We start from the raw sequence: 26550 nt of genomic DNA, 5'->3' as shown, positions 1-26550 counted from the left end.
CTAATTTCTTACAGTACATATACACAGATTTCTTACAGTACACAAAGTCCAGACGGTTTAAACAGTTACTAGTGGAAACCAAAGCATATGGAGAGTACTAGTTATCTAAAATGTAACTAATCACAACAACTTTATTGCAACAATCACTTAGATACTAATCTTATTTTGTATCTGTATAAACTGATTGTATGACTGATGGTAGTTACAGATGGAGAGACACAAGATTACATCAAGGAAGTAAAAAGATACCAGACCACCACAATTTTTGGCATGTACTAGTCTGGATACATCAAAAAGGATCTTCTGGTCTTCAGGCTCTTCTGAACACTTCCACGTTATTATATGATGCACACACTACAAGAAGTGGAATTTTTATGTTAATGGCAATGCAAATGCTTACCTGCTATGAAGAAAGGATCTCTTTCCTGAGGAGGTGGAGGAGGGAGTGGTGGTGGCGGTGGCGGTGGCCCTCTCCACTGGTCCTGGATTGGCAGCCTTGGGGCTTGGGTGAAGTTGGTGGGAACTGGTCCAGGCGTATGCTGCTGAAAGTCTGGAGGGCCCTATTTAATAAGGCAGAACTAAGATTAAGGCTACCATCCAGGAATTCTCCTATTGCCTGCTATAACTTTTTTCTCTTAAAAATACAATTGCTTTATGAGTTCCCTTTTATCATCTGTACAAATTGGCAGCCCTTACTGAGTCATTCTTTCACAATGGAAGAGATATTAAACCCGAGCGCAGTATCTTGAAATGAATTCACGATGTTTTAATAATCACTAGCACCGCAGGAATGCCATTTCTTCTCAAGCTTATTGAAATCCATGCAATTATTGACCTTCTTTCCCATTAATCCAAAAAAATCTGAATGTCTACTTTAGAAGACATTCTTGACATTTATCTTCTTAAACCGAGCTATTCTTTGCCATCAATTTAGTACAATGTAAGCTACAAAAGTGAAGCAGCTTTACTTAAAAAAAAAAGGGGGGGGGGAGACAATTTATGGTATCCAGAAAATTAAAGAAATCATCTTTCAAAAAGAAATAACAGGAGAGTAACACTTCTGCCTACTCACGGCTTACCATCTGAAAGCTTAAGAAAGACTGCAACATTATCTTTCCTCCAGTAAGTTTTTTTTAAATGTAAAGTGAGCATATTGCTTGGATGTTAATCCAAGCGCAGAACTTAGCAGAAGCCACACTTAATTGAGTAATTCACACTAGTATCATTTTTTCTTTTACATGAAAAGTTGACAAAGTATGCTGGCAGCCTCTGAAAAACCAAAGAAGCTATGCCTCACATAAATCATCGTATTAACAAACATTTCCTTATTATGTGTAAGTCGAGTAAGTAATGAAAATAATCTAAGAACATCCTTGTTCTCCTCTTTTATGAAGATCCTGAAGTGAGTGGTAGCATCTATTCTGTCTGTCTGATGCTCGTCTTAAAGCTTAAAACTTGCCATTGCTGATGACAAGCTTCCCGAAACGGGTTTCAGACCAAACACGCTCTGCTAGACTGAAACATGGTCATCAGCAAAGGACCAAACTTTTTTGTGCTGGCTTATCATTTATCTATTAAACTGCCCTCGCCAACAGATGCGCAGTCTCACTCTCCCCTATTTGTACTGCAAAAATACTAGCATTTTAGGAAAAGAATTTCTAACACAGCAAAAATAGGTATTTGCCCTGCAAACTGAAGTCTACTCACTACTCAAGTAGCACAAGACAAAGCAGCTTCACCCCCTTCTACCAGCACGATACAGCCGTGATTGGCGAGGCCGAAAGGAGCAGGTGAGAGGCACTGAGGATCACAGCCATTATTAAATCTGCGGCTGCCTTGAAAACACCCAAACATGGGCATGTGAGATACTAAGACCTCTTATTTGGAAGCAAGACTGTGACTACTTATTTTATGTCATTATACAGTCATCAACTGTAAATACTTTATCATTCCTAGAGATTAAAGGGTCTATATCCCATTGCCAGTGCGCCGAGTCAGCCAGTCTCCTGTGGGTATTTCATTTAGTGGAAAGACATTATATTACACTCAAGCATGACAGTCCTCGGAACATACACACTGTTTGTAGGAGGAGCTGCTACAATTCTGCAAGTGAACAGTTACCAACGCAAAATATTCTTGCCACCTCGGAAGAGACTAACACCTTTGAATTTCACAAGACACCTGCAAACAGCAGCAGCCGGAGGAAGAGGGAGCTATTTCAGAGGGAGAAAGTGACATTTATTTGTCCCATCAAAATCTGTTCAGGTTTAGCTGAACAAGGCTGTTCACCTGCATTGCCCTTCCCTGGTGTCGAGCAGGACAGCGCTGGCCGACTGCCAAAAGAGCAACTGAACACAAACCTTGAGGATCCTGACCCTTCGCTCCCAAAACGCGCCTTTACCATCACTGCACGCAGGAGCTGCCAGAGGTGCTTTCAAACTAAGGTTAAATGCTTTCCCTCATCTTGGAAGCCTTGGTGATAAAAGCCTATTTCTCAAAGCACTGCTCTTACAGCCATCCTAAGGAATACATAGCGCTGCCACAAGCCACACGGCCTCGAGGGAGGCACCCAGCAAACCGACTGACATTTAGCTATTTAGTTATTAGTTTATCACTGGATAATGCATAAGGTCATTGCAACAGAAGCAGGGGAGAAACCAGTTCATCAGGGCCGTTTCACACAAGATGGTCTTTATCTTGCATCTTATTTACAGCACGTAGTCACATGAGTGTATCGCACCTGGGGAAAGAAAGCGGTCTCAACAGCCAGCCTGCTTTTTCCTATTTTCAGAGAGCTTGACTTGGAAGCTCTGAAATTCTCCCTGCATTTTTCTCTAGACACAGTGTATGCCTACACAGATTGTAGTTATTTCTAAAATAGCCAGCAAAAAACAAATTATGTGGGAACCTACTGAAACCTGGGCTAATAAAGTGTAAGTATCACTTATTTGCCACCCGAGCTGAAGAACTGGCAGCAGTACTGATCTGGCTGGGCTTGTTTCCAAGCACCAAATGGCACTGCAGTGACCGTAGTCACCTCTACCTGTTTCTTCCAAACTCGACATATTCTGCCCTGGTAGAGGTAACAGATCCTTATCAGTCTCTCCCCTCGCTCCCAAACTTCAGTTTCAGCTTGAGGTTATGAAATACAGGCTTAGGCTACAAAATAAACAGGCATCTCCACTTCTATGACTGAGTTTGTAACCCAGGCTCAGGCGTCTTGTCCAATATTAATTCTTTGTCTAATTCGCCTGTTCTCCTCATCCCCACCACATCTTTCACTTTGCCCAGTGGTTCCTAACCCCAGCTAGTGGTTCTGAACCCCCATCCAGTTTCCCAGCTCCCTGACTCCAAGCTGGTGGTCTTGTCTTGTGGCAGCTGGTCAGGAGCTCCTATTTACCCAACCCAGCCCCTGCCTTTCTTGCCCGTACACTTACTCCAGCCAATTTCCCCTCTTCTTCTTGCCAGGGAATGAAAAGTAAATGAGAGCGCAGTTTGAAAAAGATCCTCTACTTGTATTTTAAATAAACACTTCTTCATACCAGCTCTCCCTCTCCTGCCAACCCCATACCCTTGTTGTTATGCCCAGATATACCTCATCCCAAAGCAGCCCTGAATTGCAAATGCATGGAAAGTGCTGTTGAATTTCACACAGCTCTTACATACTCAAACATCGTCAGTGCAGTCAAACTCAATTTTCTGCCTTGAAAAATTGAGCAATAGTAAAACATTCATAAATAACTCACTTGGGTATATCAGTATTTTGCCACCATTTCAATCTTGGAATGCCACCAATTCGATCTTCGGAAAATTTCAACCAAAATGGTTGAAATCAAGGCAAAAAACCAGCACATCTTGGTTCAAACCACTGAAGTCTGGAAGCAGCACATGCACTGAGAGCAGCTCTATATTTCCCATCATAAGGAAACTTTAAACCCTTAGGAAATAAGCTTTAGTTAAGTTTTTGAACTGAGTAAGACAAAGTTATTTCACATCTACGAAAGGTCACACTTCAAAAAAATAACATTATAGTTTACTTACCAAAAAAAATTACAGAAACCAATAACCAGCAAGATAATTTATTGTTAAAAATATAAGCAATGCTGATTTCAAGCTCCCTTCAGTACCAAAGGTGTCTATTTGGCTTAATTTAAACAGCAAATATTTACTGTCCTGTAAGTACTTTCACCGATTTTAAGATAAGGTAATAGTTATCCAGAACTCCCAACAAATGCCCACCAAGATACACTGAGAAAATAGGGTTTTGCCCTCGTTTTAGTAGTGGTATATTTCATACAATTATATTCCACAATAGAAGTTTGGGTCAAAATAACTCCAACGCAGTCCAACAAAATCAGAGGGAGAAGGAAATATTTGAAGTTTGCAACTCTTCTTATAGGCCTGTCTCCTTTTTCTATCCCCCACAGTTAAGAATTCTGGGGTTTTTTTTCCACTTGCTTCTGGAGTAAGATTCCAGTTAAACTTTGAGGCTGAGAAGTTTTTAAAGGTAACAAATGTTTTCTAGTCCTAAATCCAACCCCCCTTCTCCATTTTTTGTTTAAACTAACATGAAGATCCTTTCTATAGCCTGCAAGGAACATGAGTTGTCCCTCACCGTCAAGATTCGCTAGTGCTGAAACAATGACGCTTCCTGCCAGAGCACTTTCTCCAGGCACAATGGAACAGAGGGCTGGGGTTTCGAAATCTAAAAGTTTCAAAAATGGCAAAACTACAGAAGTACGGCTGATATAAATCACACAGCAGCAGAGCTGCATGCTATACAGATAACTGGGTAGCACTAAGAAATACCTACTTATTTGATCACTGAGCAGGTTTTAACTTTACGTATATGACATTTTGCACAACTACTAAAATATGACTGATCACATTTCTTGGCTGATAACCAAAGGCCAATCATACAAAGTTAATTGCAAAGACATTTGTTATTTGCTGAAAAACGAACTACCAATATTTGCTTCTAAAAAAAGAAAAAATAAATTAGTCTGATTCTTTTCCTTCTAACATCCATAAAAAAAGACTGACCTCCACTTTTTCCTCTAAACAAGCTTTGCTTCTACTATCCCTAAAGAGCGAAATGAAAATCTGCCCTGAACTACAGAAACATGTGTAGGGGGAAGCTTGTATTTTCAGATTTTACACTGGTGAGATTTTTCTTCTGAAAAAGTTTTCAGGACAATTCCAACAGGAGTTTGATCGTGTGATAGATTAATTTTATACAGTACATGTGAAACTAAAACTCTAAGGTTCAGCCAGAGCTGCTTACTATCAGACACAAATGCACTTTTTTTTTTTAGTAAGAAAGTATGTAAACTACAGTGGATATATTTTTTTAAGTTATGAGGTAGTTGTCTATTATTCTGAAATTTTAAGAGGGGATTATTTTACCATTAATGTTGAACTCTACATTCAGCAAGTTATTTGCTGCTAATAACCCTCAAGTGCCCTCCGGAATTTTGTAGAAAAGACCACGCAGAGCTATTTAACTCCAAAAATTAATGAAGAGCAGGTGCAAAAGACAGTTTTCATAATGGTCCATTTTTGATAAAATAAGCATACTGTAACATAGATGCATAATAAATTTTTATATGCACAGTAGTTATTCCCATTTTTCATGGTTTTGCTATCTGGACAGTTTCAAATTACAACCAACTATTCAGTACAAGCACCAACTAAAACTCCCTACAAAAAATATTTTTAGCTATTACTTCACCATTATTAAATCTTTTAGGAAACTTCCCTACTTAATAAATCTCAACAGTCTTCAAAATACCTGTTTTCAAGTTAACAGGTTTCAACCTAACAGAAGACAGAATTGCAAATTCCTATGACCAGCCAAGGCTGCATGATTCTACATTTCAGTCCAACATTCGGGCCAACTGTGACACTGACGAAAAGGACAAGATATTTGTGTGCCTTTCCAGCGACATCCCATAATGCTGGTTCACATTCATACAGAAATGGTTACAAAGACTAAGCTACCAAATGTCCATATGAGAAAGACCCAGCAGAGCACGTATGGTAAATTTTTGGAGGAGTCTTCTCCCCTCCTCATCGTTATTGGGTTATATGGTAGCATTATTATTGATTCAGTATCCTTAACATTGATTATTTAGCATCATTATCATACTGATTACTTCATACAGTGCACCAAATTGCAAGGAAAGACTCCTAAAATGGAATTTTTAGCTCGATTTAAAGCTAGTTGCACAACGAGCACATCAGCAAACAGCAGATGATGTGAAGCAGGGATGTGCCCATCAACAGCAGATGACCTGAAGCAGACAGGTACCTGTCATGCCACAGCCTGGCCTCGAAGTCCTTAACCAACAGACACATACTCCTTCACAAAACTGCAACCGCTTCAGCACTGTAGTCCCTTCTAAACCACTACCTGCAGCCCTGGTGTTAGTATTTCAAAGACCTGAGAGAGAAGCTGTAATTTTGGAAGGCCGGAGGGCTCTCGAGCAGCCTCTCAGCAAGGCTCTGTGGGCTGCACGGGGACACAGCTCTGCCCATCCTCTTTTCTTCTGTGAAAACATGGCAACGTCTAAACACCAAAAGCAAGGTACTGAGCAGCAAGATTTTTCTTAAACTACCAAAGAAAGTAATTTTTGGTCTGTACTTTTTCCTGGTTTTAAGCGTGTTCAACTATCATTTCATTTATCTTTGTGTAATTTGACTTCGAAAATTCTTACATACCATCTCTTTTGGAATACAAGAACTGAGGTCTAGAAGGAAATTACACTGGAAATAGGGTTCTGTGCGGATTTCCAAAGAGACCACAACCACAGACATTTTAGAAATACTTCAAAGGAAGAGATAAGAGCACACTGAAGTGCTACTGACGGGTATTTTATTGTCTTAAACCTTTAATTTTGTGAAATTTACTCTGACAAAGAAAAAAAAAGTACCCACTCTTCCTCCCACACACACTATAATTTACAGCACCTCAGACTGACATTTTTATACAATTCCACATGCCTGCAGGTTGTACAATTTCCCCTTTTACTAACTTCCATTATTCAATATAGCTAAGGCATAACTTACACCTTATCAATCACTTTTGGAAAAAAAAAAATGCAACGCAAACTTGTGTCTACAATTCATTAGAGTTGTGAATAGCTCATTGAACATGACTTTCACACACTCAGGCAATCCCACCTTCTGAAAGAACACGAGATAAGGTTACTTTAATCCTTTCAAAGAACTGCACTATTTTGCCTTCCTTTTATCCCTTTAAATATCCTTCCTAGTTAAGAAATTAACATTCTCTCTCATACAATTCTTACACAAATTGTACTTTTACTTTTCCGCATCTCTTGTTAATTACATGATGTTATCTCCAATAATCTATTCATGAAGCACAGATAACTTTGGTTACCAATAAAAGGGAAAACTTAGCATAAATTGCTTAGCACAAAGTTAATCTTATAAAGCAAGGAATAAAGAGGATCTAACAGCTATTATATGACTTATCAGCTTCTCTAAAAGGGTCACTCTACTTTTTTTCATGAGACTAATTAAATACCTTAACAATGTCATTGAAACTTCATGAATCTTTCAATAAAATACAGCCTGCCTCTACAACATGTTTTCATTTATTAATCTCACTTAAAATGCAAAGAGCTAGGAGAACCCCATTGACAGTTAAGCAGGGCCACTCAGTTAATTCTTCTTATATGGTTTAAATGCAAAGAATAATGACCACTATAACCTATGACAATTAAAACTATAGCCATCTGTCACAAGATGTTAATCCTCTTATTTCAGCAGCTACTAGACTTTTTGAAAAGCTTTCCCAAAATGCCTACCTTCTGGTGCAAGGAATTGACTTTTCGTCCTCTTGTGTAGGAAGCCCTGCATCATATATCTTGGATATGGTTCAAAAATTTGCAAGTAGAAATGTACATATCCCACAAACCACGGCTCTTCCCTTTCAAGTTTCATAGTATTCTCATTTATGGTGCACAGCACACAGAAAGGGAATGATTCATTGAAATTTTATAATACAACTTATTTTTCTATTTCCTTAAATACAGTCTAAATGACTCAGTAGTGTCCCTACGATGACTAAGACAATCACGTAATTCCATGATGTGAATTCCTTTCCATCAATGCAAACTAAAACCTAACAAGCACCATGATTTTCCCAATGGATTTATTATTTTAAGACGACCTTATATAAAAATTCATGCCTTAAATACATTTCAATCAAGGACAAAAATTAAAGTTCAGAGTAATCATAAAACTCAAGACAATGATTGTATGCTACCCACACATGAATCCTTTCAAAGCTTCTGGAATATATTTTCTGAGGGGAAAACGCAAGGAGAGAGCAAGTGCTGGTTCAAGTATGTGGACTGCACAGATCCTAGTAATACAGGCAGACTGAGTCTGAGTGAACGGGTTGATATTTTCCTCAATTGAGTTGAAAGTAATTTTTAATATAACGTTCCACATAACTTGGACGAGCTTCTCTTTGATAGTACACAACTCCAAGTGATAAGAAAGTGCGTTGCGGGGTTTAGCCACAAGTCCAGGTCACCTGGAAGAGAAATCTTCAATGCCTGATTTAACTGTTTAAGGTCCCAAAATACAGTTCACTCATTGTGGAAAAGCAGTACAAGCAAGGAGAGAAAGGCATGGAATCCCTTGTTATTTAATCTAACTCATGATCAAATAGCTAAAATAAGGACACAGGCACTACAGAAAAAGATGGTACTCCCAGCATACTAAAACAATCCCAACCAGTTTGATAAAAGCTAAAAATTAGTTTAATTGTTTATTAAAAGTATCCCTTTTCAGCAAGTTTCAGGGCAACGCCCCCTAATACATCAAGCAGGGACATATTCATATTGTAAATGGGGAAAAAATACTTCCCACTTCAGTGTGTTTCTCTGAGAAGCAACAAAGCAGAATGGCCCACAACCGTCCAGTTCTACACAGAAGGATTCACAGGTTTCTCGAACCTCCACCTCCTCTACCATCGAGGTATGTATGTTAGAAAAGGAAAACCTCCAGGACAAATGGGCCCATTCAAGAACAATTGTCAGAAAACACTCCTAAATGCAATGCAGGCATAGGAAATGTATTGTTAACTAAATCCCAACTCTAGCTTTAAATCTCTAACAGCGCTGATGTGCAGAAAAACCACGCTCCCACCCATCTGGTTTGTATGGATGAAGGAAGCGTGTCTCCTGCAAGCAGAGACAAGCCATAATAAGAAACAGTGTCACAGAAAAGTTATAGCAGCCTGCACGGCCTGAAGGAAGAGTAAACCCCAAACTCTTGGATTCAAACACAAACCTAAGTAATTTCTTAAGCAGGTATTTTAAACTAATTTGTCTGGAAGATTTAGTTTCACTTTAGCGTGCAAGCCTCTTCAGGGGTGTGGTGTCGAAGAGCACGTCACCAGATTTGTTTGGTGGCCTCTAACTATTTAAAACTAAGTGCAATACAGATAGAAATTGGAGAAAGAGTATAAGAGACATTAATGCCATTTAGAATGATGAAGTCTCTCTTGAAAAAAGTGAACTTTAATATTAATTTTAAATATTAAAAATATTACATATTTTAAAAATTTATATTAAAATTTTTAATAGTTTTATTTAAAGACAATGAAACCCTTCTGCATATTTTTTGTGCTGAAAGCTAACAGTTTTAGGGATGTGTAAAAAAATTAGGGATTCAAAAGTTCTGGACTGCCTCTGCTTTCAGAGCTAATAAGATAAAACATCTAACAAAATTCATACCTCATCCTTGGACTTACCAGAGAATGCTCCACGGAAATATTATTATGGTGTTTATTGACCTAGTGTATCTTGGTGACCTGCACGTCACTAACGATTACAAACAACTCTGAGGTCAGAACTAAACTGGATCACAAATATCAAATTCAGGATTTCTACATTACACTCCAAGCTTGAAGGTGCAGTTAAGGTTAATTTAAAAACAATCTGAGAACCTCAAAGATAAATACACATGACTTGGGGATGATGCTTCTCCCTTCATCAAAAAATGCTCAGATTGCTACAGAAAAAGTCAAGAAGCAGCCAGCTTTATCAAAGACAAATATTAGAATTGCTGCTAACCTGGACTTTCAGCTGTATTGGAAAATGACATTTCAGACCTAACTATTTAGTGGTTGAATTACCCAATTCCTGATTTTTAATTCTGGACGGAAATCTCATTTTTGAGATATTTTACACATCTGTGACCTTGCAAACACATTCACGTGAGAACTTTACATACCCAGAGCTCCAAATGTGCCTGTAGGTACTACTCATGTGCTGCGTACAAAGGCCTGAACATATTTTCCTTTTTGAGCATCCAACAGTCATCCCATAATATTCCTCTAGACCACCTCATTTTATTGTAAACAGTAGCATGACACTGTTTTATAATGAATGAAACACTTTCTTCTTTCATTCTAAAGAATTAGCAATAACCGAAGGTGTAGAAGATAAATAAACACACATATATGTATTTGTATTGTGATGACACAAATGTACTGAATTATCTTTTGAAAGAATGTTTTCTCAGCTCAGTGAAAATAGCTTAAGAGAACTATACTATCACCTAGGACTCTGTAATATTATGATAAACATATTTTAGTTCTCCATTTGGTGTTTAAACACCAGATTACACTTACTGCATTGTAGTAGGAAGTCAATTGTATATTTTAATTGTATTTCTTTATGTCTTGAATTCTGCAAAGTATCTCTTTAACAGTGCCTAATTAATGGCTAAATAGCTGTATGCATAATACTTTTTCCACTTTGCCTTGATAAAAATTTGTGCTTAGCGTACATGACTTAAACTTCACGTTTCATTCATGTAATTATATCAAAAAACAACGTACACACCTATATATAAGAAAATATATCTAAATAAAAACTTTCTTACTGTGAGGGTGACCGAGCAGTGGCACAGGTTGCCCAGAGTGTTTGCGGACTTTCCATCCTTGGAGATATTCAAAAGCCATCTGGACACAGTCCTGGGCAACCAGCTCTAGGTGGCCCTGCTTGAGCAGGGGGGTGGACAAGAGGACCTGCAGAGGTCCCTGCCAACCCCAGCCATTCTGTGATTCTGTATGTAGCAGGTACTAAAACTGAGATTGAGGAAAATCTAGCATCGTTAACACAGAAGAAAAAAAATAATAATTCTACAACTCTGGTTTCCTTGGCAGTGCTAAACAGCAATCACAACAAAAAGGTAAATGACAATAACTATAAAATATAAATGCACAAGTTTCATTTTACTATCTACAGAGCATGTGCGCTGGAGCTAGCATGACAAGTTAAAGGGTTACTGTATTTAGAAACCATCTATTTCTCTCTTATTTAATAGCTGTTACCATCATGTTTAGCTGCTGCTGCTCCTCCTGCAGATGGGAATTCATTGATATGATTAAATTTGATGGTATGATAATGTATGGTAATCGTGATTAATCAGAAGCCCACTAGCAAATGGAGGATGTTGGGTATTATGTCACCTGCATTTTAAACTGCATTCCCTCTATGCCAGCCTGACAATATTTGACAGCTGGAGGGATCTCATGCTGCATCTGCTCGCTACTACTTATAGATCTGATAAGAGAAAGTGCCCATCATTCCGTCACTATCTTAAGTGCTGTAATTATAGGGCTTTGCAGTCAAGTTGTGAAAACAGTAAGTGTTAAAAACGAAAGCTTTTTGCTAGCTGCTGAACAAGCTCCGTCTCACATCTGCAAGGGCTATAATCTGAAAGAAATGTAATTTGATGCAGCACTCTCATTCAAACATGATTTGCATGAAATGCTGTATAAAGCACTATCCAAGAAATGTCAATCAACACCACCTGATACCATGTATCCTGTTAAATGAAAACAAAATGCTTTCTACGCTACCTGTGATCTGCCACTGCTACACAGTAATAGAGTGAAAATTTCATTTACTGTTACTCATTATAGTAAAGCCATAGCTAAAGCAGAATAATTGTAAGGAAGTAGGAGAACCATTTTCACAAGTGGCTTTTTATTTCCATTAACAGCTTGTCTCCTACATACATACTGTTGCAAACATGTACTAGTTACTAAATATCAATTCTTACTAAATATCAGTTTAAAATAACTGCCTTACTCAGCTACAGGACTGTTTAAATTGTCCTTACTGTGAGTCCGGGAGAATACGAGCCAGAACCTCAGTAACAGTTGCTAAAATCCTTATTCACATGCAGCAACTCACAATCGAATTTGCAATAATGGAAAAAAAAAATTACTCCCTGTTTGCATTTCCCACAGACACACACACGACTGCAAGTAGTTTTGTTCTCAAAAGCCCTGCAAATTTCTGCTTCTACATATGGCAAGAAATGTTTATATAAAGTCACACCCACAGACCGAGGTACACTGTAATACCATTAAACCAACCCAAGTTTGCTAAAACCGCCTTGTAGGCTGGCTGATCCAAGTCAGCCCAAGGAACGCTGCGGGGGAAAACTGTATTCTAATGTACCTTCTATAATTAATTTGTATAGCACTAATATATTGCTTGTCTAAAAGAAATGTTTCAAGCAAGTGGCAATGAAGGACAGCAACCTCTGTTTTGAGCACCTGTTTAAAACCCTCTCACAGATTAAGGCATAAAGAAGTGTTTAAAAACAGTGTCTGAATTACAAACAACACCTGAAAGCTCAGAATTCATCAAACTGAAGTTTTCGAAATGGTGAAAAAAAATGAGGCAAATCTAATTGATTGCCTTTCACAGCATCCGTTTAAGAGAACACCTAATGTCTGGGAAATCAAGTGGAAGCATGTTGAATAAGAATATAAAGAAAGTTTACCAAGGTTTTTGCAGTTTAAGGAAAAAAGAATAAAAAAAAAATCAAGTATTCTTTGGGATAAAGATGATTTTGAAAAGAAATTGTAAGGTAAGTTCCAAAACCAAATCATGTCAAAAGCCCCTGGGAAGTGAAAAGACATGTGATGTAGAATATTTAGGGGCCCACAGACAAGGCACTCTATTAAAGTCTTATTTTTATGCTGAATAAAATGTAAATTATGTTATACAATTCAACTCTTTCAGACTCGAATTCTACAGTTATCTGAAAGGTACCCAAGTGCACTAAGGTGTCCGTATCAAGAGAGAGAAGTGTTGTACATTAAAAAATATCAACATCTTCCTGGCATAAATTAGTCAGGCAGCCACTGGTGCCACTTCAGCTTGTGCCTCACACCACACTTCAGACTATTCCGAACTTCAGCTCCGAAACTCAAGTTGACCAAAGTTAATAAAATGTGTCCGTGGGATGGACACCTGCCCAGCTCACACCACGCCCAGGGGGTCCCGTTAAGGACAGCAGCTAAATCGGAATTTATCCATATTTCCTGAAAATTCTGCTGGCACAAGGCATACAGCTGCATTAACAGGCTCTGCTCTCTGCAGCAGTTTCAGAGAAGGATCGAGGGCAGAGACAGAGGGGGAATGGCCTCAGATCCAAGGAATTCCTCTCTTCTGCTTTGAGCAGCGTGAAGCAAGTTCTCCCCAACTTCCTCTTCGCTCCAAATGCCTCACTCCAGCCAGAAATCGTGAGGTATCCCCAGCATCCAAATTTGGGGCTGAAGAATGGCATGACAACATTCGTTCCACTTCTGTATCTCCTTAAAAAAATGCACCTATGGGACACATGAGTATTAATTCAGTGTTCCTTAAGTTAAATAAATGATGTTTGAAGCAAAAAGTCTTCATACTTTTTTTTTTCAGGCAAACACTGAAATACCGCAGACACAGAATGTGCTCGTGGACTCACATAAGGGATAAAAAGATCGGGACCATCAACTTAACTCCTAGTTTCATATTAAGTAATGGTCTGGCCTCTATAGTAGTCACTTAGCAGCAACCTACATATAAAGTGTTTAGAAACACCTCTTCCATTTTCTGTTTAATTTCTTTTCCCCTTGTTTTACCCCATCCTTCTTCACAGAAGGCAAGAGTTGAAAGAGAAATTATCCCAGCTAACAAACAATGGAGGACAGGAACCACGATGGTCCCTCTTGTGTAACAAGAAAAAACACAGGCTCCGTACCTGCACTGGGGCATCCACAAGAATTAATAATATCATCAGAAAACGTGAAGAATTCAGAAGACCCATACAACTAGCCTATGAATAAAGTCTTCTGTCACGTTCCCATAAATGTATCAGTCCCCAAAGTAGACTGTCATTTGTGAAATGCCAACTGTGATGCCAAGACAGGAAGTCAGACAAAGGCATCTTAACCACTTTAAAGCAAGGGCAGATGATAACACAAGACCTTCAGAAGGACTCATGCCAAAGAGGTTATCTTAATCTGTTCTTTAAACAGATTATAGAATGCATGCGGTTGGCACTTTCACAGTTCCAGGTTAATTCAAATACCTGGAAAAATATTATCATCAACTATGCCTGAAAACTGGATTACTATCAACTACCTGAAGAGTACTGTGCAATTTAGACAAGCAGAGAAGCCTCCACAGAACTCAGGTCTTTAACTCCCAGTTACCACAAGTTCACCACGTTACTCAGCTGTAACATGCCTCAGATCCACTATTTATTCAGTCCTAATCAGTTGACCATAACTTTCAAACATCATTTACACTGTCACCTTGAATGCTTACGGAATAAGACACAGACAACTTCCTTGCTTGAGTCAAGATTACTGTAAATGTTAAAATAACACTAAGTAGGGAACACAGATTCACATCACTATATCCCTTCTAGTACTTCCTCTCTAAACATTGCAGGAGTTAAGCTTTAAGTAAGAAATAATTGAACAATGAGCCCTACCCTGAAATATTAAAACTTAGATTCAAGGTTAAGTTAATTTAATCAGTCCCAACTCCAAGCAGGTTCAATCCTGATCAGCATTACCCCGATTTAGTACTACATTATTTCTTGTAATTTAGAACTCGCACCAATATGCTAACATGCTCATTACAACTTTGTTGAACTCTCCAATTACATCCTTCAGCAGAAGGTTGTAAGAATTAACCATTACATGGTTACAAGGCACTTCATTAGCCCTAAATTAATAACACCTGGTTTCCAATGGATTTATGACTTGCAATTGATTAGCTCTGATTGAATCCCTTCCCATGTTCAGAGCACACACAGGGTCTCTGTGCTGAGAGGTTTCTCTCCTAGGTAAGACAGGGACTCAGAGGCAAATTTTCCTTCAGTTTAGCCCCTTTTAGGTCTCTCCTTACAAGAATTTCATTACCTTTAATGTTCCTACCTCTGCCACATTCAATCAAAATAGACCATCCAGTTCAAAATTAAAGGAGAAAGCAGGCTACAAATACTTAATTCTAACCCCGCAGTTTTTTAGAAACAAAGTGCTCAGAAAAATCAGTTGACTATTGTCCTTTGATTAGGCAATCCTAAAAACAAGAGCAAATTCAAGTTATTACACATCCAGAGATTCTTTCTACAACGAGAAAAAGGATGAATGAACTATAGTCTGGAATACTTCTTTGATCTTTTTCAAATGGCCTGTCAAAGTTGTCTAACCATTGCTATAAGTCAACATTTATACATAAACAAGTGAATTATAATGGCACAAAGGCATTTGACATGTAACAGAGCAAAAAAGGTAGTTCTGCAAGATAAAACGTTCAAGTCAAAAAGTAAATTTGTCTTCAGCTGAAGAGCTAACATACTACACTTAATAAAACAAACATGAGATATGTACACAGTGACACTTAATTCCTAATCCTTATATGAGTGATAACCTATGCAAAATTTATAAAGTACTTCATAAGGGAAGTCCATATTATAACCACTTTATAACTCAGTGAATCATGAAAATATTAAGTAACTTTCTCAGGGTCATATGGCAGGTTAAGAGCAAAAGTAGGGAAAAAAAACCAAACCACACAGGGCAACCAAATCAAGGTACTGGATCCTCTGAGTTAAGAAGGAGGAGGAAAAAAGAAGCACAGTGACTCTTTGCCAGTGCATTGCTTACATAAAAAGGCATCAAGCAGCCATTTTTCCTTCAGGCAAAAGGAGCAAGAGTCTTACCAAAAACGTTCAGTCTATTTTATTTCTCTTTAAAAACTGTTGCATACAAGATTAGCTAGGTTTGCAGCACTTCTCAACTTGCAAAACCAAAAGTGAACAGAATTTACATCTAATTTCACAGTCAATTTAAAAAAAAAAATAATTTCCAATTTTTCTACACTGACATAAACACACTTCAAAGATGTCAATTACAATGCCTTTACAGATACTCCTTGTCCTCCAATTTCTTTTTCATCCCAAATTGCGTTTATTGGCAAAGCAACTTACAGGCAAAGGAAAACAAATAAAAGATACTTGTTTTCATAAAAAAACCAATCAGAATTATTTTTTAAATGTTAATAAGGTCTCCACATAATACTAAAGGCTGCTGAAGAAAACTATTTCCTCTGAAAAACCAAAATATTTTTTAATAGAATCTCAAGTTAAAGTGTTGATGATAAAATTGTATATAACACAAATTTACTTAATGAAACTGTGGTTTTACTGCTTAACCTTTTTATACCTCAGAGAAGAAACACGACAATTTAAAAACTCAGTTACTGTACAAAATATGGACATCACAATTCCTCAGCTTGATGTCCTGGTCAAAAAATATTCTGTGTCAAAACCAACCAGGTATGCACATGGCAATCAAAAGTCACAGCAGGTTTCTGAAATCTGCTTCTTTCAAATACATCTGATCTCTACACAAGTAATTTACTGTGTGATACCACACTGATGTTCACAAACATCTACTTTCCTTCTTCAACATCACACACATTAACAGAGGATCATTTTTGTGTTTTATATATTTGGGAAACATAATATACAGGTCTTCGTTTGAAAATATTTAAGGCAATATTGCATGAACTTATTTTCCTTTCGCTTATTTTGATACGCAGCAAACCACCTGAACTAAAAATTTAGGACAACAAAACTGAAATGATGAGAAAAGGTCTAGAGCACACACTTTCCCCTTCATAGAATTAAAAAAAATAATCAAGTGAAATTAGCAGCTAAGTGCCTTGTTTGTTTTAGAAGTTAGAAACGCAAGAGAAAAAGCAAGGTCATGCAATGCCATTCACATTTTTATATAAAAAACATGAGGGCATTTAAATGCCTGAAGTAATGACAAAAATCACTGCCGATTTTTACAATAAATATATATTACTGATTTTTAAGCTTAGAGATTATTTCAAGTAGCCTTTTATTATATCAAATAAAATAAGGATTCTATTTATACAGAAAGAGTCAAGTAATAAAATGAAGCCCATATTCCTTAAGACAAGATGCATTCGCGCCTCTCCCACTGGAGAGACTGGTTCAACAATTTTACAGTTAAACAGAATTAATTCTACTCTCAAAAATCCATTGACCTTAAGCTTTTAACAAACATTTTCAACTGCAGAGTGTATTGTCAATATTTACAAATCCTTAAAATTATATTTCACTAGAACAGCTTTTATTTGCTATATTAATATTTCCTCGCAAATGTATGCTTATCCATATCAGAGAAGAAGAAACAGCTGCTACTCACAGGAAATCTCTGGGGTCCTACAGCAGGTCTTGGCTGGGCTGGAACTGGCAGCAAGGGCACTGAAACAAGAAGCACCTTTTAACACCATTTGTTTTACCTAACAGTTGTTGCTGTTATTTCCAAAAGCAGTTGCAGTAAGAACGACGATTAAAATCTGCTACGTTCACCCTCAAATGTCACAGTTCCTACAATTAACTTTAAGCAACCATTCCCTCCCCTGCAACATGCAACAGGGCAATTAGGATTCTCCTAGTTAATTTACATAATCTAATTCTGCATTTTCCAGAATTAAATGGCTCCTTGTTGCAGGAAGGAAAACCAGAATACTTACTCAGCCAAAGACGTCTCTTAGACAAAGCTGACAGAGACTCTAACGATAATTTCATGTTTCAAATAAAAGAATACATGATTAATTTGCCTTTTCAACTTCATGCCCCTCAAGATTTCCTAGGTATCTCCCAGTCTTACCACCAAACTCCCACAACAAGCATGGGCATGAGAGGTTCTAGCCGGTATAAATCACTGTTCACAGGAAGGCAAAGTGAGGCAGGCAGTGGCAATTAACAGCAAGCAGACGATACTTAATCTGGCCTTGCCACTGTAGTAGTATTTGCAACTGTGATCACAGTTTGTGTAATCACAGAACTGCTGAACTCAGATGAAAGACTGCTATTTCATAAAGAGACACCAAGAAGAATTAGGAGACCCTTTTTCTAAAAAAAAAAACCCTCCAAAATTAATATTTCAGGGGGATTAATCTGGATGACTTGTCCGTACAACTGCATTTCAAAAGACAAAAAAAATATTTCCCAAAACATTTGCTTAATATTATGTCGTAATGCACAAAGCATCTACTGCTGGATCACCCTGGGGATTGAATCTTTACTTGAATCCCCAGAACACTGTGTAATGACAGATTTCCCATTTTCCAGTGCAGTTTTTTTTTTCCCCTCTCTGAGTTGTCCAAGTGGTTAAAAGTACAAATGTTTCAATGTTAAACAAAAGGCCTAGAGAAGTTAAATAAAGCATTTCAAAGAGCACTGAATTTATTAAATTTACTAAAAACTTTTAGTAAGGTTATTTTTCTTCAATTTGTTTTTAGCATTTCTGAAAATGACAGGAAAATGTTTCTCACACAGAGTTAAATATCGACTTAGTACTGTATTACACTTCACAGCAGGAAAGATGTTAAGAAATGCAGCTAGTTTAAGGGAGAAGTTAGGTGTAATTTCCAACACAGGAATTTACTAAGATGCCTCAAAAATCCCTTTTTTCCCCCCTTGGTAACTGAGGCACAAGAACTAATGCATTTTGAGTTCACGTCCACGCCTGGTTTCTATCCACTTTTGTTAAGTACTTGTGGTTTACTAGTTCAGGGACTGACGGGGTAAACTAATTGCACCAGTCTTTCAGCACCGAAGGACTGTGTGCAAACTTTGTATCACATTACATGAGAAAATTAGCTGAATAGTCTCATCTCAGCTTCTAATGAACACCTGTCGATATCAAACAGCCATGGCCACCTGGAAAAAAACTGACAGGGTGCTCTTGACAGACCTAGGACTAAAATAGCTCAGGTATTACAGGTCAGAGAGGCACTGAGAAAAATCACGTAAGGTGCGAAATGTAGAGAAATGTCAACTGAACAGGGCACTTGTGTCTATTTCAGTATCCTGCCTCTGGCAGTAGCATATAGAGATAGATATATTTATATATTTTAAACAAGTTAATTTAATACTCATGAAAGATACAGTAGTTCAAGCTCTGTGCCCTTTCAATCCTTGGACACTTGCTGAAACAGCAAAGAAGTTTCAAATAAGCATTCATTTTCCTGATGTCAAATCTTCCATAGGTTTGAAAGTATATTTCAAAAATAACACACAGCATGTTGTTAGACACTATTTTAAGAAGATTAAATTGATTTTGGCTGTAAATTCCAATGCTATACCTGAACAGATGAAGAAGGAATTCCCATATTGATTATTTAGGAGAATTATAATGTAGTTTTTCCCAGGACATCAAAACCATTTTTAAAAGGTAAATGGCCTACTAATCTAGTGAGCTGCTATAAACTGCTCACTAGTTCATATCAATTTTGGCAGCACCTCCGTATCCTTGAAACAGTTATTCGTGGTATAAACATTGAGGTGGAAAAAAAACCTCAATACCTGTATCACAGGCTGAATTTCACAGTATTTCATAGTGTATTTCATAGTACATCTATGTACAGACCTCCAGTATTTGCAAATTGATTATATTCGATTTTGGACATGCATTCAGCCAAAAATTACTACTTACAACTCAAAACTGATTTTCAGAATAGGACACAAAGAAGAGAGAGAAAACAATATGACAAGCAAGCAACTAAAAGAAATGGGATTCAGGCACAGCTGAACACCAACCGAACAGTATCTGCAGCAGGTATGTGCAGAGGCTCACATAACCATTTTAGGGGTTTTGATACGACTGAGTCCTTCTTAATCATTTATGAAGCTTCAAAGACTAAAAATAGGAGAAATTTATTTGAAACAACGCTGACTTGAAAGTAACTACTTTTTGAACCAAGATTCAAGGCCGGGCAGGGAGATGGTAACTCACTGTAAGAGATATGCCTTTGAGACATCAAAGGAACAGGCCAATGATAGGGTTCTTCAAAAGTGCTTCAACTCACTTTCAGGCTGAAGTAGTTGGCAACTAGAGCTCTTACACATGCTACTTTATACGCATGAAAATTTCATAACAATTTACAGGAGGTTTGAGTCTATCTTACAAAGTACTGATATACCTGATGCATTTCAAGACTAACTCAAACCAAAAAGATGTTGAGAAAGTATATTTCTATGATTTGCAGTTAGAAAAAGTGTCCCTGGTGCTAACAATTAGAAGTATGTGAGCTTAACCCTGACATCAAATTAGAGAGGGAAAAAAAAATGCCAGTCTGCATTAAAACATGACAGCACGCCACTAAAATTACCAGAACCTAAGTGTGCATATCATGTGCTTCCAGACATGGCATTTTTAGCTTCCAGGTATCACATTTTCAACAACAGAATCCCAATAAACTCTGCACCTATCTGGCTGTATTCTCAAATGCGTAAAATCCCTCATGTATCCGGAAATATATTCAGCCAAGAAGGGACAGGACATCATCAAGAACATGAAGTTGATCTGATCTTTCACACTTCCCCTTATCCTGAAATACACGATGCCGCATGTGAAACACATGCTGATGTTGTCAACTACCAGCCTCTTCCTGCTGGGACCTCAGGTAGATGTTTATACTGTGGAGGACCTTAAGATGTTTAGCACAGCTCTCCCTGAGCTGGAATTTCTGTCTACCATTTGCCTGCAGCGATTGCTTAAAAACTCACCTTAATATGCAAATGCCATTGAAGATTTTAGAATTATGCTCATCTTCCTTGAAGAAGATGACTGATTTCCTACAGGTGTGCAAATGTATACTTTCATGTAACATATCCGCACTGCTGCAGACTGGGAGACTGAGATGGCCACTACTCTCAGCCACGACAGAAGACTCAGCTTCCCATACATGCTCTCTAATCAAGAAGATTAAAATTCTACAGTGATTTCAAAGACTGCATTTAACAGTAGTTAGTTCTGCACACAGTTCTGCACACCTATTAGCAGAAATATTCAGTAGCCCTGCCGAGAATTCCTTCAGTAAAACGGATGACACGAGGCCACCTCATAAGAACCAGCTGCCATCGACACACATAGCAAAGATCTGAAATACAGGTCTTACACAACTCAAAAATGGACCGCTCATTCTCCAGGGCTGCTTATTCTGAGAGGATGACTAGACTTTTACCAGTCAAGAAATGAACGTACACACTAAGTCAGCAGGTATAAGATCTAAAAAAAAGACTACAAATCCAATCTTGAAGATCTCTTAACATGCAGGAGGTACACAACTTTGTTGAAATGAAGATCTGCAAGTAAAGATAAAAAAAAAAAAAGACTAATGCTCAAGATAAAGCAAGGCCCCTGGGATACCCATAGTGCCACAGAGGTAATAAGGCTGAGAAAAGGCTGAAGCCACCTGGTAATGTGAAAAAAAAAAAAAAAAACACTTAGACAAAAGAAAGAAGATACACTGGTATACTTTTGGCATTAGGCAAAAGCAAAAATCCTCAGTAGCCATTGCTGGTGTTAGGAGGAAGCTTGTTCACCAAGATGCAGAAGATTTGTTGACTGTTTCACAGTGCGAGAGGAGAGGCATCTGGAATACTTAAAAAACAATTGTTGCTTTTCACAAAACAAGAACTGTTGCTTCGAAAATGTTAGGAAAATGCACAGAAGGCATAAATCCAAGACTAAAGGACCTTCTGGACTACTTCCAGATAATCTGCTCTGATGCATAATTTTGTGGAAAGCACTGATTTTATTAGACAGGAAAAAGTGAAATAATGTCTATAAAGCCATCTGTGAGAAGCCTAATAGATCTCTATCAACTGACAATATCCAACCCTGCCAAATTCCTACTCTTCATTGGTCAAATAAATGAAGTAAAGATAGCACTGGCTTGGAGTTCTGATTATTTGAAGGGGGAAAAATACAGAAAACCTAATGATAAATACATATAAATTTGTATGTATTTCTTTACTTTGTCTAGTTCCAAGAGATTCACAAATCAGAGCAACACGGGTGTCTTATTTTATCCTCTTAGGGATTAAACATTTTGCAAATAAGGAGTAATGTTAACAGCTCTGCCGAGAGCTGCCCTAAAGAGTGTAGCCCAAAGAGTGCTTGTGTTAAGTTACGGGGTGGGGGGGGAAATCTATTTGCAGGCTGCGGATCAAGCTATTGCAAACATGGCACTGAAGGAGAACTGAGGGCATGTATCTTGTTGAGTAAGGAGAGCAGCTGGTACCTTTCACAGAGCAATTACAGTGCAAGGGGTGCCCCAGTGTACTCTCACTGAAATAGGCGGGTGGTCATTCTGTGAATGCTTGGCTGAAGCTGGAATCATGTGCAAAATTATAAATTGCAGAATTTACCTAGTTTTGAAAACTGACATATGCTACTTTTTAAAAGTACATTGTCTTTTCAGTTTCCATTTTTACCGCTCTTTACAGTAGAGTAACAAAGACAATAAAGAAGTTGAAAAGGCTTTACTATTTCAGCTGGCCACAGTCCAACAACATTATGTCTTACTCCAGGCAAAACATTTTTTCAAGCTTAAGGAAAAAAATATCAGCCTGAAGCGCATTTCCATGAAGTGATAAACAAGTTGTTCCTTCTCTGGCAAAGAATAAGATGTCATACTTGCATGACCGGGAAGGTGTTTCAAAAGCTCACCTTGTACAGGTGTCACTACTGTCCCCTTGAAATGTGGATTTATGTGTATGTTCTTCGGTTGCTGAGGTGTCACTGGAGGTGGAGTCATCATTATTCTAGGCGTTTCTATCTGAGGGGGCATATGTAGCCCTGGAGGAGGAGAAGAATGATGCTGATGCTGTAAAGGAAGCAGAGATTGTAACTGTTGCTGCTGCTGCTGCTGTTGTTGCTGCTGCTGTTGCTGCTGCTGTTGTTGTTGTTGCTGTTGCTGCTGTTGCTGCTGCTGGAACAGACTCCTAACAGGTTGCTGGTGTGTTGGAATTAACCTCTGTGAATGAGTCTAAAGTCAGACAAAAGAATAAAATCAATAGGCTTTAAAGTTAAAATATCCTGACATAAACCGTCACAAAACCAAGACACCTTTGGAGAACAGTTAAGGACAAATATGAAAAGAAAAACTTCTTTCCCATATCATCAACTGGAACTGTCAGGAACCATCAGCACAGGAAAGCAAAGGGACAACTGAAGACATTCATGTGAAAGAGAGGACGGCAGAGCAAGGAAGCACACAGGGAATGCAGACATTCATTATTTTTGGCAGGGAAACTGCCTAGTTTCATATGCAGGGTTCTGCTTATGTCACTGGAAACTGTCATCAGCTGCAATAAGGTATATGTGATGACCACTAGAAATCTGAGTCCTAGTATCAAAACAAATCAACTAACTTTTGTTTCACATATAGAAGAGCCTCTCTGAAAAAAACAGACCTAACAGTAGCAATAAAAGTCAAAATATAAATTAGGCTAGATTCTTAAGATTCCAGTGCAGCCCACCTACCCATATCGCTTGAAGAAAAAGCTACTTTAAAGCTACCTTTCAAAGGTACCTTTGGTAACTCAGAAAAAAGTCTCTTGCTGGCAACACTCTCAAACACAAATGGCCAAAATCAGTTATAATAAAAAAAAAAAGTTATCATGTTTCTCTTCAGAGACATTCTTCTGCTTCTGAACTCACTGATACTAGATATCAGCCCTAGTCCAGTAACTTCCAAATGGTAGTGCAAGAAGAGTCCCAAACAGGCAACCTTTTAGTAACAAAGACGTGACACATCATTTTTTCCAGAAGCCATATACATAAAGCAAAGCAGCCACAAAGTATGCACAAGAAGAAGATATTGTGACGAGCACAATATGTTTACAACATTTAAGATCAAAATAACTAGCAAAGACTGCAGCAATACAGAAAAAAAAAATTATTCCACCTTCGTTGTTTTAAAAGCACGAAATATTCTACTGCAAGGCTCTCAACCGCTGAGATATCCACTGACTCCTGCTAGTGATCAGCACCTAGAGCTACTGCTGTTGGAAAAAATCCCCTTTGTTTAATACAGATGACCTTGTCCTGCAAAGACATACACAGGCTTTGTTCTACAATCTCAGCTTCCAATACATTTTATGATAGTTAACAAAAATAAGTGTGGGCTATCTCTTGATTGCACATCTGCTGGGCTTTTTTGGTTTTGGATGGAAAAAGTAACATCTTTTAGTTTGCGGGGGGAGAAGTGTAACAAAGCTAAATTTCACCTGAAATTCCAAGATACTAATTTATCTAGTAGTGCTAACCTTCCTAGGGTTTTATTTGCCTCCATAGTAGCATGGCAGGTATACAAATGGATTTTTTTTTTTTTTAGAAGTATCAGCAAAAATATTATTTTTACAAAACCCAAGATGTATTTTACAGAATCATATCTTTTTAAAGCTAAATTACTATTAATAATGTGGGACTGAACACGTTTGCATGTTGCACGTAGAGGAATTCTCAGAGGAATTAGCTTTTTTCCTTATGCGATCCAGTAGGTAAGCCTGATTGTGTTGTATGAGTCGAAATCCACTTTTCATTTGGAGGCTATGAGATTCCTCGAGTTGAGGCTGGTAACAGGACTAAGTACATACTTTCACAATCACGTTATGCAAAGCTTATCTTGCCTAACAGTGCCCTGAAAGAGCAAAAAGTGTACGTTGGAATACATATTCCCCCTTTGTAAAGATTCACAGTTTAGAATGCATTTTGCCATAATTTCGTTAAAGTATGTTCAAAGAATACTAAGGACTAAAAGGTACCATTGTGGATGGCTGGTTTGGCAGCAGAGCAGGCCTGTGATCCTTCATTCTTCCCCTATCATTATTGTCTCTCCTTTGTTCTCCCATTCCGTGGCACATAACTGAGCCTCCTCTTCGCCCTCCTCTCCTTGAGCCATACCGTCCCTGTTTAAGTTGCCTTTCCCTCTCTTCAAATTCAAGTAATGCTGCTTTGGCTTCTGCAGAAAGTTCTGTTAAAAGAGAGAGATGGGGAAAAAATATTTTAGTTTCATGCTGAAACATGGAAAATACCATGAAAAAAAACATTACTAGAATTATAGAAGCATCCCTGCAACTAACATAAAATTTGCAGGCACTTTGATCTCCTTTAGGTGGCATGTTAACATTTCATTAAAGACATCTTTAAAAAGAAAAAGCACACAGACACTTATATCTGTTGCACAGGCAAAAAGCAGCAGGTAAATGAAAACAAACATGAACAAAACGGTTTGCTTGTGGTTTTTTTCAAATGCTACTGAAGTTTGCCTTATGCTGTTAAGACGATGCTGCAGATCCTCTCACATTTGTGTTATCTTAAACAACATATCGCTTATCTGCAGAGATGTCAGGCAATGAAACCCCCAGAAAACTTTACAATAAAGGGTATGTTGAGTTTTCCATATAAACAGATTTTATCCACCAGACTCTTTTGTGCATTGGCCTGTTCCAAAGAAAGACCTTCTAGTCACTGAAGTGTTTTTCCGGTATGTAACTACTTCATATTTATTCTACTATATGTGATTTAAGAACCAGCTGTACTTTACAAGTGATAATTCCACTTGAGAGAGAGTGTGCACACTTCAAAATCTGTGCTCAGCTCAAGCCAAATACACTGTCACTGATAACACCCACCCAACTCACATCGCAGGTAAATACCAGAGAATGGATGGTACTCAATGAAGACTGCCAAATTTGCTTGAAACCTGGGACAATGCTGATGACATGCAGTAGCAGTCCTGGGTAAGCAAATTACTTGGAAGTACAAAGAAAGTCTACAACAAACTCCAGGAAACACCATGACAGTACAAGCAGTGCCATTCACCAGGTTTCGGTTACTTAAAGGGGATAAACTAACCCAAATATGCAGCTGAGAATTTTGCTACGTGGCAGACAGATCCTTTGTTACCTCTAAAATTGACTTCTGCCTCTAACAGAGCAAAATTAAATTACTCTACAAGAAACACACCCCTGGCAAATAAAAACATATTTTGAATTCATATAAATAGTAACTAGTAGAAGAATTCCAGTTTTCCATTTAAAGAGTCTGCTCTTAATGTTAAAGGAGACTGGGTACAGGGACTGCTTTTCAGGAGGAAGTGTTTTTACTTGCTAATACTACACATAGCGGCTATAATATCTGACGATCAGAATAAGAATAGTTTGTGTCTGGCAGCTGAGACAATACTACAACATCTCCACATCACTACATATCCTCCATCAAGAATACATAACTAAAGCAATTAGGAAACTATTAAAATTTCTTGTGAGTCTAACAGCCAAAGCTACTTAAACCACCATCTTAAACATCTTCATAAGTAA

The 26550-nt window shown here is 37.9% G+C and overlaps 1 protein-coding gene across 8 annotated transcripts in view; it reads right to left on the bottom strand.

Annotated features, from left to right (window-relative positions):
- The window catches only part of RBM33 (RNA binding motif protein 33), a 99027-nt gene that overhangs the window by 39240 nt on the left and 33237 nt on the right, over positions 1-26550 (bottom strand). For 7 of the 8 annotated variants that reach the window (XM_063324402.1, XM_063324403.1, XM_063324409.1 and 4 more), the window contains 4 exons: positions 24994-25202; positions 22895-23213; positions 17576-17634; positions 401-560 (listed from right to left, as the gene is read on the bottom strand). In XM_063324402.1, coding sequence (XP_063180472.1) covers positions 401-560; positions 17576-17634; positions 22895-23213; positions 24994-25202 — 747 coding nt within the window. The remainder of the gene's footprint in view (positions 1-400; positions 561-17575; positions 17635-22894; positions 23214-24993; positions 25203-26550) is intronic. The other variant, XM_063324404.1, reaches the window with a different exon arrangement.

The sequence above is a fragment of the Chroicocephalus ridibundus genome, chromosome 2, assembly GCF_963924245.1.
Source record: "Chroicocephalus ridibundus chromosome 2, bChrRid1.1, whole genome shotgun sequence".
Lineage (NCBI taxonomy): Eukaryota > Metazoa > Chordata > Aves > Charadriiformes > Laridae > Chroicocephalus > Chroicocephalus ridibundus.
The sequence above is the reverse complement of the archived record's forward strand: the minus strand, read 5'-3'. Positions and strand labels throughout refer to the sequence as shown.